Source organism: Oncorhynchus kisutch, linkage group LG8 (assembly GCF_002021735.2).
Source record: "Oncorhynchus kisutch isolate 150728-3 linkage group LG8, Okis_V2, whole genome shotgun sequence".
NCBI lineage: Eukaryota > Metazoa > Chordata > Actinopteri > Salmoniformes > Salmonidae > Oncorhynchus > Oncorhynchus kisutch.
The window spans coordinates 14002520-14021478 of record NC_034181.2 but is presented as its reverse complement, the minus strand read 5'-3'; the positions used below and the strand labels follow the sequence as shown (position 1 = coordinate 14021478).

At 46.1% G+C, this 18959-nt stretch overlaps 1 protein-coding gene across 1 annotated transcript in view; it reads right to left on the bottom strand.

Annotated features, from left to right (window-relative positions):
• Nucleotides 1-8965: 8965 nt before the first annotated feature.
• LOC116374789 (whirlin-like) overlaps nt 8966-18959 on the bottom strand; it is a 68699-nt gene continuing 58705 nt past the window's right edge. The window contains exons 5-7 of the mRNA XM_031829499.1: nt 15814-16011; nt 13569-13694; nt 8966-9196 (exon numbers count right to left, since the gene is read on the bottom strand). Coding sequence (XP_031685359.1) covers nt 8966-9196; nt 13569-13694; nt 15814-16011 — 555 coding nt within the window. The remainder of the gene's footprint in view (nt 9197-13568; nt 13695-15813; nt 16012-18959) is intronic.

Genomic DNA, 18959 nt, shown 5'->3' with positions numbered 1-18959 from the left:
CTCCATTGTCATTGTAGACAGTAGAAGGCCAACAGAATGCTTACAACAACATCACTAAATTTGAACATCTCATCATCAGGAATGAGTCCAAACTCTGTGGCTTTTGTCGGTCTGCAACTAATGAGCTTTGTGAATGGAGATGGGTGGTCAGGGCATGTTGATTTAGTACAGGTTAGTGCCGTTTCAACAACCTAACATGCTGACCAGACCGGACACGTCGCGTGCGCGAGCGTCGCAAATTAAATTTAGAAATCCATGTTATTCAATTATTGCGCGCCAACGAGCGTCTGCGACACCGAGGGCTAAAATAGAACTCATTCCTATTTCTGACGCAGATCACGCTGAAAGTGCCTCTCCCATCTCCTTATTGGTTTATAGAAGCAGGTACCCACGTGCCATCTCCTCATTGGTTATACCCACGTGGGTGACTGAAAGACTAACTGTTTTGCCGGTAGTTGTGGTAAAACAATGAAAGTTTAGATGCGATCACCATATAAGTTAAACAATGAAAAGGCCTGGAAGGAGAAGAGATGACTAGAAATGATTCGGTTGGCCGTTTTATGTGTGGATGAATTGTCGGAGTAGAGGTCCTTGTGCATTTCAGGTAAAATAACAACTCAATGTTTATATCCCAGGACAAATTAGCTAGCAACAGCAAGCTAGCTAAATAGGACAAATTAAAGTTAGCTAACAAGTGCAAGCTAACTAGCTAAATTGCCATACATGTTTAATGATTTTCGACCTGTCCCCAAATTAGTGTCATTGGTTCAGAGTTTGTTTTGATATTTTAACCTGCGTGTGGTGATCTGGTGTGGGTGGGCAAAATAAATGTATGCACGATAGCGCACGATGGCGCACATGCGCAGCCGGTTTGGGTTCCGTGTGAGGCCAGATGACTGAATGCATTCGGGACAATGTGAGGATGTGTCATATATGGCACCCTATTCACTGTTGGCTCAGATCAAAAGTAGAAGACTATACAGAGAATAGGGTGTTATTTGGGACACATCCTAACAAAGGATGTCCCTCTTTGGAAACAAAGCTGCAATGTTCACAAGATGAGACAACACTTTAAGAAGCGGTTGATTGCTGCTCGTTTGAATGTGTTGGTCTATATTAGAAGAAGTACAGACAGGGTATGTGTTTTATAGTACTTGTATCATTTCACAGTTGTTGTGAGTTAGGAAAAATTTGTATTGATCAAGAGTCCTTGCTCCTCAACGGGCAGCAGCATAGGGTGTTCTCTCCTCCTGCTGATGTGGGAGACTGTGTGAGAGATTGGTATGTGTGTGTCTGAGAGTGTGTGTGTGATATTGGTTCAGGGGCCATTAGCCTCTCCGTGGCTGCCAGAACTCAAACTGCATTTAAAGTCATAACCTTGAAGAGCAGTCTGTCCTGACCGGAGCAAATCCCTTCTGAGGGCCCTGGACACTGTCAATTACCCCCCCACCCGCCACACACACACACACACACACACACACACACACACACACACACACACACACACACACACACACACACATGCATGCACGCGGACACACACATTCCTGTGTCCGCCTAGTTCCCTTGCTGTACAGTGGTGGTCCCCTGTGTCTCCTGATTCTTTTATGACAATTGAGTGTGTGTGTTTGTATGTATGAGTGTGTGTTTGTGTGTATTAGTGTGTGTTTGTGTGTATGAGTGTGTGTTTGTGTGTATGAGTGTGTTTGTGTTTGTATGTGTGTGTGTTTGTGTTTTTGTGTGCTGTGGCAAAGAGGTGGGTTGAGTGATAAATGGCAGATATGTGAGGGCAGGACTAATAAACGGGCTCTTATATATACATTTTGGGGAATCTCTTATAAAATGGGTTAAAGTTATGTATAGTTTTCAACTATCTAGAGAAGTAAAACAAGGTTGTCCACTATCGGCATATCTATTTAGTAATGCCATCGAAATGTAAGCTGTTAAGATTAGATCCAACAATAATATTAAGGGATTAGAAATCCGTGGCTTAATATCAAAGGTGTCATTGTACGCTGATGATTCATGGTTTATTTTAAAACCACAATTAGAATCCCTCCACAGCCTCATAGTGGACCTAGATACCTTTTGCTATCCTCTCTGGACTAAAACCAAATTATGATAAGTGTCACTATATTACGTGTTGGATCACAAAAAAATGCAAATTTTACATTACTGTGTAGTTTACCAATGAAATGGTCTGAAGGGGATGTGGACATACTCGGTATACAAATCCCAAAGGAAAGAAATGATCTCACTCCAATAAATCTTTATAGAAAGTTATCAAAAATAGATAAGATCTTGCTACCATGGAAAGGAAAATACCTGTCTATTTGTGGAAAAATCGCCCTGGTTGACTCTTTAGTCATATCACAGTTTACCTATTTGCTTATGGTTTTGCCTACACCTAGTGACCTGCTTTTTAAATTATATGAAAAAAGGCGGCTGGAAAAATGACCGAATACAAACAGTGTAGCTATTCCCTCCGCACGGCAATATAGAGACAAAGTAGAGTCGCAATTCAACGGTTCAGACACGAGAGGTATGTGGCAGGGTCTACATTTGGTTTGTCACCAAAAACACTCAAACTTTTACAGATGCACAATCGAGAGCTTATTTTATTTTTACTTATTTTCCACCATAATTTGCAAATAAATTCATAAAAAATCCTACAATGTGATTTTCTGGAATTTTGTCAAATAATTTTGTCTGTCATAGTTGAAGTGTACCTATGATGAAAATTACAGGCCTCTCTCATCTTCTTAAGTGGGAGAACTTGCACAATTGGTGGCTGACTAAATACTTTTTTGCCCCACTGTATGCGGGATTGGATATGATGCAGACAATTACATTGATGGAAGCAACAGTCTTTCTGCAATACTAAGCTGATCTACCCCTTAAATTTAAAATAAATAAATAATAAATAATAAAACAGGCTCTGCCCTTTCACTAAAAGGGCAATCCCGATCAGAACTACAGATCACAAAATGACCGACCGCCAATTCCCAGAAGCAAGGGTAATGCTCAGAAGGTGGGGCCGGTCCAAAGATAATGGGTCATGACAAACCAGGAAGAGAGAGAGGAAGGGGCTGGGAGGATCTGTGAACGATAGAGAAAGAGATGATATATATAGTGTATGAGTTGGACTGTTTGGACTTAGCTGTTGGTGTTTGGACAGGGACCTACCGAGAACCCGATTCGTGTACTGAACCCTGCTATCCTTGACCATGCCTGCGGCCTGGGTGGACCAGGACGGAGAAATGAACACACAGGTTCAAAAGAACTCTCATTCTGGGGTGATTTTGGTGACGGTCTCCCGCTTAATTGGTGACAAACTCTCCTATCCTTGAAGAGGTGTGTGTGTGTGAGAGAGAGTGCGTGTGTGCGTGAGTGTGCGTGAGAGTGTCAGGGCTGTCTGTTATTGAACCCTGCCTCTCATCACCACCATGGGAGCACTCTGCAAGGCTCCTCAGGAGAGCCTGACTGGGACACAGGTATACAGCACTCTGTAAGACCCTGACTGGGACACAGGTATACAGCACTCTGTAAGGACCCTGACTGGGACACAGGTATACAGCACTCTGTAAGGACCCTGACTGGGACACAGGTATACAGCACTCTGTAAGAACCCTGACTGGGACACAGGTATACAGCACTCTGTAAGGACCCTGACTGGGACACAGGTATACAGCACTCTGTAAGAACCCTGACTGGGACACAGGTATACAGCACTCTGTAAGGACCCTGACTGGGACACAGGTATACAGCACTCTGTAAGGACCCTGACTGGGAAACAGGTATACAGCACTCTGTAAGAACCCTGACTGGGACACAGGTATACAGCACACTGTAAGGACCCTGACTGGGACACAGGTATACAGCACTCTGTAAGGACCCTGACTGGGACACAGGTATACAGCACTCTGTAAGGACCCTGACTGGGACACAGGTATACAGCACTCTGTAAGAACCCTGACTGGGACACAGGTATACAGCACTCTGTAAGAACCCTGACTGGGACACAGGTATACAGCACTCTGTAAGAACCCTGACTGGGACACAGGTATACAGCACACTGTAAGGACCCTGACTGGGACACAGGTATACAGCACTCTGTAAGAACCCTGACTGGGACATAGGTATACAGCACTCTGTAAGAACCCTGACTGGGACACAGGTATACAGCACTCTGTAAGAACCCTGACTGGGACACAGGTATACAGCACTCTGTAAGAACCCTGACTGGGACACAGGTATACAGCACACTGTAAGGACCCTGACTGGGACACAGGTATACAGCACTCTGTACTCACAGTAGTACAAGGTAAGGCATAATAACATTGAAGCTCAGAGCGAAGACTTGCTCAACCATCAAGTTCACTGGATGAGAACCTCAGGGTCTCCAAAGAAATGGATCAACTCAATCTACATACTGTATCTCAGCTGACAAATACACTGCTTCGCCTAAAGGTCATATTGCTGTAACCTGTATCAATTCCACGTCATATGTTGGATTGCATTTCTCTGTATTAAACTTAGTGATAGTGAATGCTAATGAGGTTTGAGGTTTTATGACAGTGATGGATGGGTGAATGGGGAATGCAGCATTTCCCCGAACATGTGATTAGATGCTCAGTGTTCCCCTTCAATTAATTATGGACCGCTAACGAAGGACAGTCCGTGCTCTTCCTCTATTCCCTCTTCCCTCTTTTATTGACGAGAGCTGACTTTGTGTCGCCATGGTGATGGCATCTGGCCAGGCTGTCACTTCCCGTCCCTTGAAGAATCGATCAGTGTGTCCAGCTAACGATGAGGTCATGGATGTTCCACTGAAGTAAAGAGGAAATTTAGATCCCCTTGGAAGACAGGGGATCTTGATAAAAAAAAGACTTCCTTACTGCTAAAATCAACACTTTTCAGCCCGTGAAGAAGGCCAGAATTATAATGGAGAATTGTTGAAAATCCTCTTCACTTCAGTGTTTCAGTTGTTAGGAAATAGAGAGAGAGAGAAGCAAAGCAGGGGTGAGCTACTCTTAACTGTAAAACAGTAAAAAACTATACATAGAGTATCCAACCCTTCATGGTTTCTGAAGTTCTACCTTAATGGTGACAACAGCATAGAGCCAGCCCCAGCATAGAGCCAGCCCCAGCATAGAGCCAGCCCCAGCATAGAGCCAGCCACAGCATAGAGCCAGCCACAGCTCTTCATGTTTGGATACAATCTGCAGTAATGATTTTCCAATTCAAAGGGCTGCAAAATGCAGCCCTCTTTTCTCTTCCAGTAAATCATACTGCTTTCCCTTTCTTGGCATCCCATATAGCACACTATGTCCTAATTGTGTGCTACTTTTGGGATGCAACCTGTGCAGTTCATGTGTGATGCTGAGGTTAATGGTACTAGCAGATGAAGACTGAATCTGAAGATAGTGAACTATCAGTATAAAAGGCTTTTAGTGTGGTGAGTTGTGGTCAACCCTCTGATATTCCAGTTCTATGTATCAATGAGGATATAGTGGTATCAAGTAGTACAGGATAGACTATCAACTGGGTGGTTCGAGCTCTGCATGCTGATTGGCTGACAGCCGTGGTATATCAGACCGGATACCACGGGTATGACAACATTTATTTTTACTGCTCTAATTACATTGGTAACCAGTTTATAATAGCAATAAGGTACCTGGTACCTGGTTTCTGGTATCTGGCCAATATACTATGACTGAGGGCTGTATCCAGGTTGTGTCATGCATAAGGACAGCCCTTAGCTGTGGTATATTGGCCATATACTGCACCCCCTTGGGCCTTATTGCTTAAGTATACACTGAGTGTACAAAACATTTAGGACAACCGCTCTTGCCTGACCAGGTGAATCCAGGTGAAAGTTATGATCCCTGGGTGATGTCACTTGTTAAATCCACTTCAATCAGTGTAGATGAAGGGGAGGAGACGGGTTAAAGAAGGTTTTTAAGCCTTGAGACAATTGAGACATGTATTGTGTATGTGTGCCATTCAGAGGGTGAATGGGCAAGACAAACGATTTAAGTGTTTTTAAACAGGGTATGGTAGTAGGTGCCAGGTGCACCGGTTTGGGTCAAGAACTGCAACAGTTTCCCGTGTGTATCAAGAATGGTCCACCACCCAAAGGACATCCAGCCAACTTGACACAACTGGGGGAAGTATTGGAGATAGTAGAATTTGACTTACCTTTCCTAATACAGGTGTAGCCCGCGCTGAAGATGGCCTGCAACAAAAACAGTAGAACTTAAAAGATGCTCCCATAATGAACCACTAACAGAAAACCCATTTTACAATAACACAAACACCCAAACACAACTGACTTTGAAATGTGTATGGTCTGGCCATGAGAACAACAGCAACCCAGGGAGACCTGGTGGCAGAGCTCCCTAGGAAGCCTACAGATGGTCCCCAAATGGTACCCTATTATCTACACAAGGCCTTGCTCAAAAGTAGTGCACTATGTAGGGAACTGGGTGGTTCGCAAGCAACGTGTGTTTAATGAAGTGTAGGACTTAAAGCCACTTGCTTGATTTCTAAAGGAGCTGAAGGGAAATGTATACCTTCCAGGGCTCTCAATCAACCGGCCTCCATTAGAGCTAGTGACTGACAGAGGAAAGGAGGGAGAGACAGACAGATGGACAGAGGAAAGGAGGGAGAGACAGACAAGTAGACAGAAGAAAGGAGGGAGAGAGAGACAGATAGACAGAGGAAAGGAGAGAGAGACAGATTGAAGGAGGGAGAGACAGACAGGTAAACAGAGACAGAGGGAAGGAGGGAGAGAGAGACAGATAGATAGACAGAGGAAAGGAGAGAGAGACAGATAGATAGACAGAGGAAAGGAGAGAGAGACAGATAGATAGACAGAGGAAAGGAGAGAGAGACAGATAGATAGACAGAGGAAAGGAGAGAGAGACAGATAGACAGAGGGAAGGAGGGAGAGAGAGACAGATAGACAGAGGGAAGGAGGGAGAGAGACAGACAGAGGGAAGGAGGGAGAGAGAGACAGATAGACAGAGGGAAGGAGGGAGAGAGAGACAGAGAGACAGAGACAGAGGGAAGGAGGGAGAGAGAGAGAGACAGATAGACAGAGGAAAGGAGAGAGAGACAGAGGAAAGGAGAGAGAGACAGATAGGTAGACAGAGGGAAGGAGGGAGAGAGAGACAGATATATAGACAGGGAAGGAGGGAGAGAGAGACAGATAGATATATAGACAGGGAAGGAGGGAGAGAGAGACAGATAGATATATAGACAGGGAAGGAGGGAGAGAGAGACAGATATATAGACAGGGAAGGAGGGAGAGAGAGACAGATAGATAGATAGACAGGGAAGGAGGGAGAGAGAGATGGATAGATAGACAGATTGAAGGAGGGAGAGACAGACAGCTAGACAGAGGGAAGGAGGAGGAGACAGACAGACAGACAAAGGGAAGGCGGGAGAGAGTGATAGACCGAGGAAGAGCGAGACCGAGGGAAGGAGGGAGAGAAAGAAAGACAGAGGAAAGGAGGGAGAGCGAGACCGAGGGAAGGAGGGAGAGAAAGAAAGACAGAGGAAAGGAGGGAGAGAGAGACAGCTCTCCCTGGAACTGAGCAGCCTGCCACATCACTGTCAAACCCAGAGGGAAGGAACCTTAGTCTCCTCCAACAATGAGCTGGACGTATTCTGCCTCGCATTAGTCAGTCAGTCACATGAGAAGACACTGACAGCTGTAGAAGAACAATGACACTGGTCAGAAATACAATGGTAATTTCATTATGTTACCTTGTTACGTGATCATTCTATATATTGCTTCTATGAAGGCTGGATTGTAATTGAAATATATTACATTCAGTTGCTAATCTTCATGTTACTGCAGACATGAATGCCCTAAGACATTATTTCTGGTCAAAGAAGAAATTACTGATCGAATGGTAAAATCATTCCATGTTCAAAGCGTCAAACATACTACATCTCTGTTACATTAAAGATGAAACATCGATGCCACTGTGCATTGTACATTCCAAGGACGTTTGGTTTTCAAAGGGAATTTAACATAAATGGAGGAAGGAGCTTTCATTAGTCTTTCAGCATGACCTTTTCACTGCAAACAAAGATATCATCAAACTCTCATAGGATGCATCGCCAATGGTCCATAGGGCTCTGGTCAAAAGTAGTGCAATAGGGTGCCTTTTGGGACACATCCATAGGGCTGGCGGTGCTCTCTGTTATGGCAGCTAACTCACTGTGTAGCGGCTGGGCTGGCGGCGCTCTCTGTTGTGGCAGCTAACTCACCGTGTAGCGGCTGGGCTGGCGGTGCTCTCTGTTATGGCAGCTAACTCACCGTGTAGCGGCTGGGCTGGCGGTGCTCTCTGTTATGGCAGCTAACTCTACATGTAGCGGCTGGGCTTGCGGTTCTCTCTGTTATGGCAGCTAACTCACTGTGTAGCGGCTGGGCTGGCGGTGCTCTCTGTTATGGCAGCTAACTCACTGTGTAGCGGCTGGGCTTGCGGTGCTCTCTGTTATGGGCTCTAACTCACTGTGTAGCGGCTGGGCTGGCGGTGCTCTCTGTTATGGGCGCTAACTCACTGTGTAGCGGCTGGGCTGGCGGTGCTCTCTGTTATGGCAGCTAACTCACCATGTAGCGGCTGGGCTTGCGGTGCTCTCTGTTATGGGCTCTAACTCACTGTGTAGCGGCTGGGCTGGCGGTGCTCTCTGTTATGACAGCTAACTCACTGTGTAGCGGCTGGGCTTGCGGTGCTCTCTGTTATGGGCTCTAACTCACCGTGTAGCGGCTGGGCTGGCGGTGCTCTCCGTTATGGCAGCTAACTCACCATGTAGCGGCTGGGCTTGCGGTGCTCTCTGTTATGGCAGCTAACTCACCGTGTAGCGGCTGGGCTGGCGGTGCTCTCTGTTATGGGCGCTAACTCACTGTGTAGCGACTGGGCTGGCGGTGCTCTCTGTTATGGGCGCTAACTCACCGTGTAGCGGCTGGGCTGGCGGTGCTCTCTGTTATGGGCGGTGGGCTAGGGGTGATGGGGCTGCTGATCCATTTGGTCTGGTCCACCACGGTGCGGGCATGGGGCACGCGGCCAACGTCCCTCACCCTCACCAGCAGGTGACGACACGTCTTCAGGATCCTCACCGCCTCGTCATGGGGGATGGCCACGAAGCTCCGCCCATTCACCTCCAGCAACTGGTCGCCCACCTGAACAGACAGAGAGGAGAGGGTGGGTGCACTGGTAGAGAGAGGGTGTGTATTCACACAGACACTGATACAGACACACACACACACGCAAGTACACCCACACAAAAGTGCCATGGCTTTTCCTGATAGTCTTGAACATTCTTCCAACAGTCAAGGCCAGGCCAGTATTCAGGTGAGAGCAGAGCAGACATTCTGAGAGCTGCAGCTCAAGGTTCAGGCAATAACACAAAGTACACTGAAGCAGAACTTAGTGCACTCAAACCCACCACAGCGATGTGTAGGCTACGCAGTTTAATTATTGACTAGCTACTGCCCTCACACACACACGTATTATTCTGGAAACAATCTGTGGTTTTATTTCACCCTGGGAACAGGAGATACTAACCTGGTCAAATGACCGCTTCGCCCACCTTTCGTTTCACTTGATACGTAAAGGGAAACAGCATGTGAGCTTTTACTACTAGGGAAAGACAGCAAGTCAGTTTGATTTACTTAAACCGAGTAGGATCAATCTATGGTTAGTAATAAAAACAGAAAATGCTGAAAGGAGGATATCACTGACAGTAAGAGGCCAATTCTATAGAAGGAACATCATTCATAAAACACAACACTGGGGGAAAACAATCAATGGTTATTATCTCCCAGCCTATTCATTCTTCTAAAGCACAAACAAAACACTTGACAGATGTGGTGATTTACAATCAAAGCTCTTCTTAGTTTTATGCCCTTTCCTATTCTTCCTGTTCCACATTCGTGAGAAGCAGTTCCGCTTTGATTTTAGCTTAATAATTAGTAAGGAAAACATCTACTGATCTACAGGGGATACAATAGTAATCCGTAGTATCAATATGTAACGCGACTAGTATTTAATAGAAATGAAATTTCACCATGAAACAACTTCTATATACATTGGAGTGTGTGAATATTGTTTTTCCATTTCTCATGTATTTTACTGGCCATCTCAGAGCATCAGAATGAGTTGGTCAAGTGAGTGGTCCGGGGTGGTATAGCTCCCACCCAGATACATGTTCATCTCTCTATCCTATCCAGCAGACATAAAACATGTGAGTTAGTCTAGCATGAAATAAAAGAGAACTGAGAATCTGACAAACACAGGAGAAGCTGAGGAGACACAGTGGCATTACTGAACCTCTTCAATTGGCCTCTTCTCTTTCCACAAGAGGAAGTAAAGGGAGAAATTAATTATTGACGTCTCCTCTCCTCTCTCTCCCTCCCTCCTAACACTAATGCATTTACATTCAGAGGACGAATCAGCTTGAGTGAACCTCCATAACTCATTGAAGTGGAGGGAGGGATGGGAGGGAGGGAGGGATGGGAGGGAGGGAGGGTGAGAGGTCCTGATTTACACCCCCCCAGCCGAGGTCTCTTGAGCTGCAGCCGATGGAGGGGAGGGTTTTTATTCAACCTTTATTTAACTAGGCAAGTCAGTTAAGAACAAATTCTTATTTACAATGATGACCTACCCCTGAACCAAGGTGTCTGTGACATCTCTAGCACTGAGATGCAGTGCCTTAGACCGCTGCACCACTCGGGAGCCCCACTAGGGTGATTTCTGGGACATACCCACGGTCTGTGTCCCCTCAAACCTTCCTGCCTCTGTAATGCTTACCCTGTGACAATATGGGACCCCTCCAGCACACTGTAACTCAAATGCTCAAAGTAGATAGATTGAACCATCATTTCCAAGTGGCGTTTCATTGATCATCTGAGACGAAGTGTGAAATAAAATGGTTATGAGTCAGACAAGATTGAGAGGAGAGGAGCAATTTTCTTGTCCTTTCTCAGAGAGAGAGAGAGATATCAATGCAGAGTATTTTGGGCAGCAAAGACAGTTGGCTGACTTTAGGTGGTGTGTTTCCAGTTGGCCTGAGAGAGTAGCCATGGAGGAGACCAGTAGAGCAAATGGACAATCTCCCAAAGACAATACATGTTATTTTTCAGAGGGTCCTGTCCCGTTGCTAGCCAAAGAGTGCTTATCTGTTGATGAGAAGCGACAGACAGACACATCAGTGGGCTGGCCTGTTGAAAGACAAGGTAATGGAAGGGCTGGAGGCTGGTCTGATCCCCATGGGGGAACGACAATAATTAAAGCCCATGTCAGGGCACAGAGATGGGACAGACGCATGATCATCTGTCACACCATCCAACAGACAACAGCTGGATCCAGATTGGCTGATAGAGGTCCTCGTTACAGGGCTGACACCTGGACGGTTTGACTGTGTCTTATTGTTCCTCAGTGATAGGATGACTGATATCATGTATTTAGTGGAGTTTAGTTTACCCCCTGTCAGAGGTCAGGACAGGACAGGAGAGGAGAGGACAGGAGAGGAGAGGACAGGAGAGGACAGGAGAGGACAGGAGAGGAGAGGACAGGAGAAGAGAGGACAGGAGAGGAGAGGAGAGTGGACAGGAGATGACAAGAGATGAGAGGACAGGATGGGAGAGAACAGGAGAGGAGAGGAAAGGACAGGAGAGGCCAGGACAGGAGAGGAGAGGACAGGAGAGGAGAGGAGAGGACAGGAGAGGAGAGGACAGGAGAGGACAGGAGAGGACAGGAGAGGACAGGAGAGGACAGGACAGGACAGGAGAGGAGAGGAGAGGACAGGACAGGAGAGGACAGGAGAGGACAGGAGAGTGGACAGGAGATGACAAGAGATGAGAGGACAGGAGAGGAGAGGAAAGGACAGGAGAGGACAGGTGTGGACAGAACAGGAGAAGACAGGAGAGGAGTGGACATGATATGAGAGGACAGGAGAGGACAGGACATGAGAGGAGTGGACAGGTGAGGAGTGGGCAGGTGAGGAGTGGACAGGAGAGTAGTGGACAGGAGAGGAGAGGAGTGGACAGGAGAGGACAGGACAGGAGAGGTGTGGACAGGACACGAAAGGACAGGAGAGGAGAGGTTTCTCTCAGCTTCTGCAAAATAGCTCCAGAAAAGGTTATGAAAGAGCAACATTGAAATAGCCTCATTAAACCAGCCTGATCTCGCTAGCTCACATGCTGGTTCACTGCAGATATCAAGACATGAGCACAGCATTCAATCTGCTTGACCAAGGTAACGTTGTATGTCCCTGCTTCTCAAAAGTATTTCTCTAACACATCATTTACAGGGCTATGCATCACTTCATCCATGTATAACCAACAGGTTATAGAACATTAACCTGTGTATGATTGGATGGTTTTAGGAGTGATCCATGTCATTCCATCTCATGCAGTGATGTAGTGGTAAAAAAAAAATGGTGTGTTAACTCTGATTGTCAGTCACAGTGAAAAAAGATATGCTCCCTATCCTTTCAATACTTCTTCTAAATCTGAGCATGGTCTCTTGAAAGATTGAATAAGACGCGCTTGACATTTTGGCAGTGTTTCTTTGACAGAGATATGAAGAGCTGAGGGCTGTGTTGGGGGGCTGTGTTGTCTGGGCATGGATGTACAAGGTGTCAAAAGTGTTCCACAGCGATACCGGCCCATGTTGACTCCACTGCTTCCCACAGTTATGTCAAGTTGGCTGGATGTCCTTTGGGTGGTGGACCATTCTTAATACTGACGGGAAACGGTTGAGCGTGAAAAAACCAGCTGCATTGCAGTTCTTGACACAAACCGGTGCGCCCATTTACCCTCACAATCCATGTCTCAATTGTCTCGAGGCATAAAAATCCTTGATGCCTGCGAGATCTATTTCGAACCCAGCCATGATACTATGGTGCCGTGATTCAGTCATTCTGTTTACAAGCTCACTAGTCCACTAGTCCTCACTAGTCTGTGTTGAAAAAAACAGCAGACTAAAGAATCCAATGACCGACCCTTTAGTACATATGATATTTTTGTCAGTTAAAAAGTGTCTGCCAGGTTTCGACACAGCGAGATAGACCACAGAAGATTCTTACCCCCTTTGCTTCACGGCGTCTGAACCTTGTGGTTGCGTTTTATTCGCTGTGATGGTGTCACGCCCTGGCCATAGAGAGGCTTTTATTCTCTATTTTGGTTAGGCCAGGGTGTGACTAGGGTGGGCATTCTAGTTTCTTTATTTCTATGTTTTCTATTTCTTTGTGTTTGGCCGGGTGTGGTTCTCAATCAGAGACAGCTGTCTATCGTTGTCTCTGATTGGGAATCATACTTAGGCAGCCTTTTTTCCTTTCGCATTTGTGGGTAGTTGACTTTGTTAGTGGCATTATTGCCCAAGTTAAGCTTCACGGTCGTTTCCTTGTTTTGTTGGCGACATTAATTTAAAATTAAAATAAATGTATGCTCATCACACTGCGCTTTGGTCCAGTCATTTCCAGGAAGACGGTCGTGACAGATGGGGTGTAACAATTTCAATAGGATATGCATGGTAATAATCGGTTAATACCTTGAGTGCCCCGTGGTCTGCAGCTGAGCCGGGGTCTACCCCAGTGATGTAGATACCCAGGCCATACTCCGCCCCTCCTCTGATCATCAGGCCCAGAGAGAGACCATCGTCCAGGTTCAGGTTTACCTTTAGGGACAGACAGAGGGGGCAGTCACCAGACAGGAAGTGACAGTGGTAAGTGATATGATGTGCTTCCCAAATGGCACCAAATTATTTGAAGAACGCAACATACAGAATGGCAGAGCACCTTTCTTTACAAATTACTGTTTATATCAAAGCTGCAGAGGTAACATCAACCAATCCCTCCTACACATGAGGCTACTGTTCCCACAGTTTATTTAGTGATGAATTTAGCCCCGTAACCCTCTACTGTTCCCACAGTTTATTTAGTGATTAAGTTAGCCCCGTAACCCTCTACTGTTCCCACAGTTTATTTAGTGATTAAGTTAGCCCTGTAACCCTCTAATGTTCCCACAGTTTATTTAGTGATTAAGTTAGCCCTGTAACCCTCTACTGTTCCCACAGTTTATTTAGTGATTAAGTTAGCTTACGAAACCCTCTAATGTTCCCACAGTTTATTTAGTGATTAAGTTAGCCCCGTAACCCTCTAATGTTCCCACAGTTTATTTAGTGATTAAGTTAGCTTACGAAACCCTCTAATGTTCCCACAGTTTATTTAGTGATTAAGTTAGCCCCGTAACCCTCTACTGTTCCCACAGTTTATTTAGTGATTAAGTTAGCTTACGAAACCCTCTAATGTTCCCACAGTTTATTTAGTGATTAAGTTAGCCCCATAACCCTCTAGTGTTCCCACAGTTTATTTTGTGATTAAGTTAGCCCCGTAACCCTCTACTGTTCCCACAGTTTATTTAGTGATTAAGTTAGCCCCGTAACCCTCTACTGTTCCCACAGTTTATTTAGTGATTAAGTTAGCCCCGTAACCATCTACTGTTCCCACAGTTTATTTAGTGATTAAGTTAGCCCCGTAACCATCTACTGTTCCCACAGTTTATTTAGTGATTAAGTTAGCCCCGTAACCCTCTACTGTTCCCACAGTTTATTTAGTGATTAAGTTAGCTTACGTAACCCTCTAATGTTCCCACAGTTTATTTAGTGATTAAGTTAGCCCCATAACCCTCTAGTGTTCCCACAGTTTATTTAGTGATTAAGTTAGCCCCGTAACCCTCTACTGCTCCCACAGTTTATTTAGTGATTAAGTTAGCCCCGTAACCCTCTACTGTTCCCACAGTTTATTTAGTGATTAAGTTAGCCCTGTAACCCTCTACTGTTTCCACAGTTTATTTAGTGATTAAGTTAGCCCCGTAACCCTCTACTGTTCCCACAGTTTATTTAGTGATTAAGTTAGCCCCGTAACCCTCTAATGTTCCCACAGTTTATTTAGTGATTAAGTTAGCCCCGTAACCCTCTACTGTTCCCACAGTTTATTTTGTGATTAAGTTAGCTTACGTAACCCTCTACTGTTCCCACAGTTTATATAGTGATTAAGTTAGCCCCGTAACCCTCTACTGTTCCCACAGTTTATTTTGTGATTAAGTTAGCTTACGTAACCCTCTACTGTTCCCACAGTTTATATAGTGATTAAGTTAGCCCCGTAACCCTCTACTGTTTCCACAGTTTATTTTGTGATTAAGTTAGCTTACGTAACCCTCTACTGTTCCCACAGTTTATTTAGTGATTAAGTTAGCTCACGTAGCCCTCTACTGTTCCAACAGTTTATTTAGTGAAAGTAAATCTGTTTTTAAGATCCTTGGGCTGTGTTTGGTCATCCTCGTAGTTTACTTTTAATTCTGCAGTGCTATGTACCGTACCCCCGGGTGCCTGCCTGGTCTGTGGTGCTGACGATGCAGTCTCACATCAATAGATGAGAGCGGTACTGGACAGAGCAGAGGAGTGCACAGGGCAGGGATGGTCTGCGTCCCAAATGGAACCTTATTCACTACATAGATCACTACCAGGGCCCATAGGGTTCTGTTCAAAAGTCGTGCACTACATAGGGAATAGGGTGCCATTTTAATGCAACCTGGGTATATGGAGAGCTCAGTGAGGCTCCACATTGATTTCTGCCCCCCTTCTCCATCTCCTTCTCCTCCTCCTTCTCATGTTCACCCCCTCCATTAGTTGTTTGTTGTCAAACATGAGTGGCCATGTGACCCATATGTCAGCCATATTGAAACAACTGAGAGAAAATATATTTTAGATTCTCAGAGGTATTCAATCCACTCACTGTCTTCTCCTGTGTGTGTCCTGTACGTCTCTGGCTGTGTTGTGGTCCCAGGGTGCTTTGCTGCTCCAAGTCGGAGGGAGGGGACACACTGCGGCCATGAGGATCCACCCAGGCATAAATGTTGTTGGTGACATACCCCCCGGGGATCCGGCCCACTGAACAAACTGACATGGCCAGCTTCTTACAGCCTTTCAGGACCTGCAAGGACGACAGGGGAAGGGATTCAATTCAGTTCAGTTAGAAACACTTTAATCATCGCAAAGGGCAATTCAATTTGGGCATGTGAGAGTCAGCAACAACAACACGACAGTATACCTCAGACACACGGTACCACACATGCCATGTAGTACAGCAGCGTGGGAGGAAGATGACAGGGGTGTTGTTTGAAGGACAGCAGCGTGGGAGGACGATGACAGGGGTGTTGTTTGTAATACAGCAGTGTGGGTAGAAGATGACAGGGGTGTTGTTTGTAATACAGCAGCGTGGGTAGAAGATGACAGGGGTGTTGTTTGTAATACAGCACCGTGGGAGGAGGATGATAAGGGGTGTTGTTTGTAATACAGCATCGTGGGAGGAAGATGACAGGGGTGTTGTTTGTAATACAGCAGCGTGGGAGGAAGATGACAGGGGTGTTGTTTGTAATACAGCAGCGTGGGTAGAAGATGACAGGGGTGTTTGTAATACAGCAGCGTGGGAGGAAGATGACAGGGGTGTTGTTTGTAATACAGCAGCGTGGGTAGAAGATGACAGGGGTGTTGTTTGTAATACAGCAGCGTGGGAGGAAGATGACAGGGGTGTTGTTTGTAATACAGCAGCGTGGGTAGAAGATGACAGGGGTGTTTGTAATACAGCAGCGTGGGAGGAAGATGACAGGGGTGTTGTTTGTAATACAGCAGCGTGGGTAGAAGATGACAGGGGTGTTGTTTGTAATACAGCAGCGTGGGAGGAAGATGACAGGGGTGTTTGTAATACAGCAGCGTGGGAGGAAGATGACAGGGGTGTTGTTTGTAATACAGCAGCGTGGGAGGAGGATGATAAGGGGTGTTGTTTGTAATACAGCAGCGTGGGTAGAAGATGACAGGGGTGTTGTTTGTAATACAGCAGCGTGGGAGGAAGATGACAGGGGTGTTGTTTGTAATACAGCAGCGTGGGAGGAAGATGACAGGGGTGTTGTTTGTAATACAGCAGCGTGGGAGGAAGATGATAAGGGGTGTTGTTTGTAATACAGCAGCGTGGGAGGAAGATGATAAGGGGTGTTGTTTGTAATACAGCAGCGTGGGAGGAAGATGACAGGGGTGTTGTTTGTAATACAGCAGCGTGGGAGGAAGATGACAGGGGTGTTGTTTGTAATACAGCAGCGTGGGAGGAAGATGACAGGGGTGTTGTTTGTAATACAGCAGCGTGGGTAGAAGATGACAGGGGTGTTGTTTGTAATACAGCAGCGTGGGAGGAAGATGACAGGGGTGTTGTTTGTAATACAGCAGCGTGGGAGGAAGATGACAGGGGTGTTGTTTGTAATACAGCAGCGTGGGAGGAAGATGACAGGAGTGTTGTTTGTAATACAGCAGCGTGGGTAGAAGATGACAGGGGTGTTTGTAATACAGCAGCGTGGGAGGAAGATGACAGGGGTGTTGTTTGTAATACAGCAGCGTGGGTAGAAGATGACAGGAGTGTTGTTTGTAATACAGCAGCGTGGGTAGAAGATGACAGGAGTGTTGTTTGTAATACAGCAGCGTGGGTAGAAGATGACAGGGGTGTTGTTTGTAATACAGCAGCGTGGGAGGAGGATGATAAGGGGTGTTGTTTGTAATACAGCAGCGTGGGAGGAAGATGACAGGGGTGTTGTTTGTAATACAGCAGCGTGGGTAGAAGATGACAGGGGTGTTGTTTGTAATACAGCAGCGTGGGAGGAGGATGACAGGGGTGTTGTTTGTAATACAGCAGCGTGGGAGGAGGATGACAGGGGTGTTGTTTGTAATACAGCAGCGTGGGAGGAGGATGACAGGGGTGTTGTTTGTAATACAGCAGCGTGGGAGGAAGATGACAGGGGTGTTGTTTGTAATACAGCAGCGTGGGAGGAGGATGACAGGGGTGTTGTTTGTAATACAGCAGCGTGGGAGGAGGATGACAGGGGTGTTGTTTGTAATACAGCAGCGTGGGAGGAGGATGACAGGGGTGTTGTTTGTAATACAGCAGCGTGGGAGGAAGATGACAGGGGTGTTGTTTGTAATACAGCAGCGTGGGAGGAGGATGACAGGAGTGTTGTTTGTAATACAGCAGCGTGGGTAGAAGATGACAGGAGTGTTGTTTGTAATACAGCAGCGTGGGTAGAAGATGACAGGGGTGTTGTTTGTAATACAGCAGCGTGGGAGGAAGATGATAAGGGGTGTTGTTTGTAATACAGCAGCGTGGGAGGAAGATGACAGGGGTGTTGTTTGTAATACAGCAGCGTGGGTAGAAGATGACAGGGGTGTTGTTTGTAATACAGCAGCGTGGGAGGAGGATGATAAGGGGGGTTGTTTGTAATACAGCAGCGTGGGAGGAAGATGATAAGGGGTGTTGTTTGTAATACAGCAGCGTGGGTAGAAGATGACAGGGGTGTTGTTTGTAATACAGCAGCGTGGGTAGAAGATGACAGGGGTGTTGTTTGTAATACAGCAGCGTGGGAGGAAGATGACAGGAGTGTTGTTTGTAATACAGCAGCGTGGGTAGAAGATGACAGGGGTGTTGTTTGTAATACAGCAGCGTGGGAGGAAGATGACAGGGGTGTTGTTTGTAATACAGCAGCGTGGGAGGAAGATGACAGGGGTGTTGTTTGTAATACAGCAGCGTGGGTAGAAGATGACAGGGGTGTTGTTTGTAATACAGCAGCGTGGGAGGAGGATGACAGGGGTGTTGTTTGTAATACAGCAGCATGGGAGGAGGATGATAAGGGGTGTTGTTTGTAATACAGCAGCGTGGGAGGAGGATGATAAGGGGTGTTGTTTGTAATACAGCAGTGTGGGAGGAATGTGATAAGGGGTGTTGTTTGTAATACAGCAGCGTGGGAGGAGGATGATAAGGGGGGTTGTTTGTAATACAGCAGCGTGGGAGGAGGATGATAAGAGGTGTTGTTTGCTAACTTCAGTCATGACGAGGCGCTATAT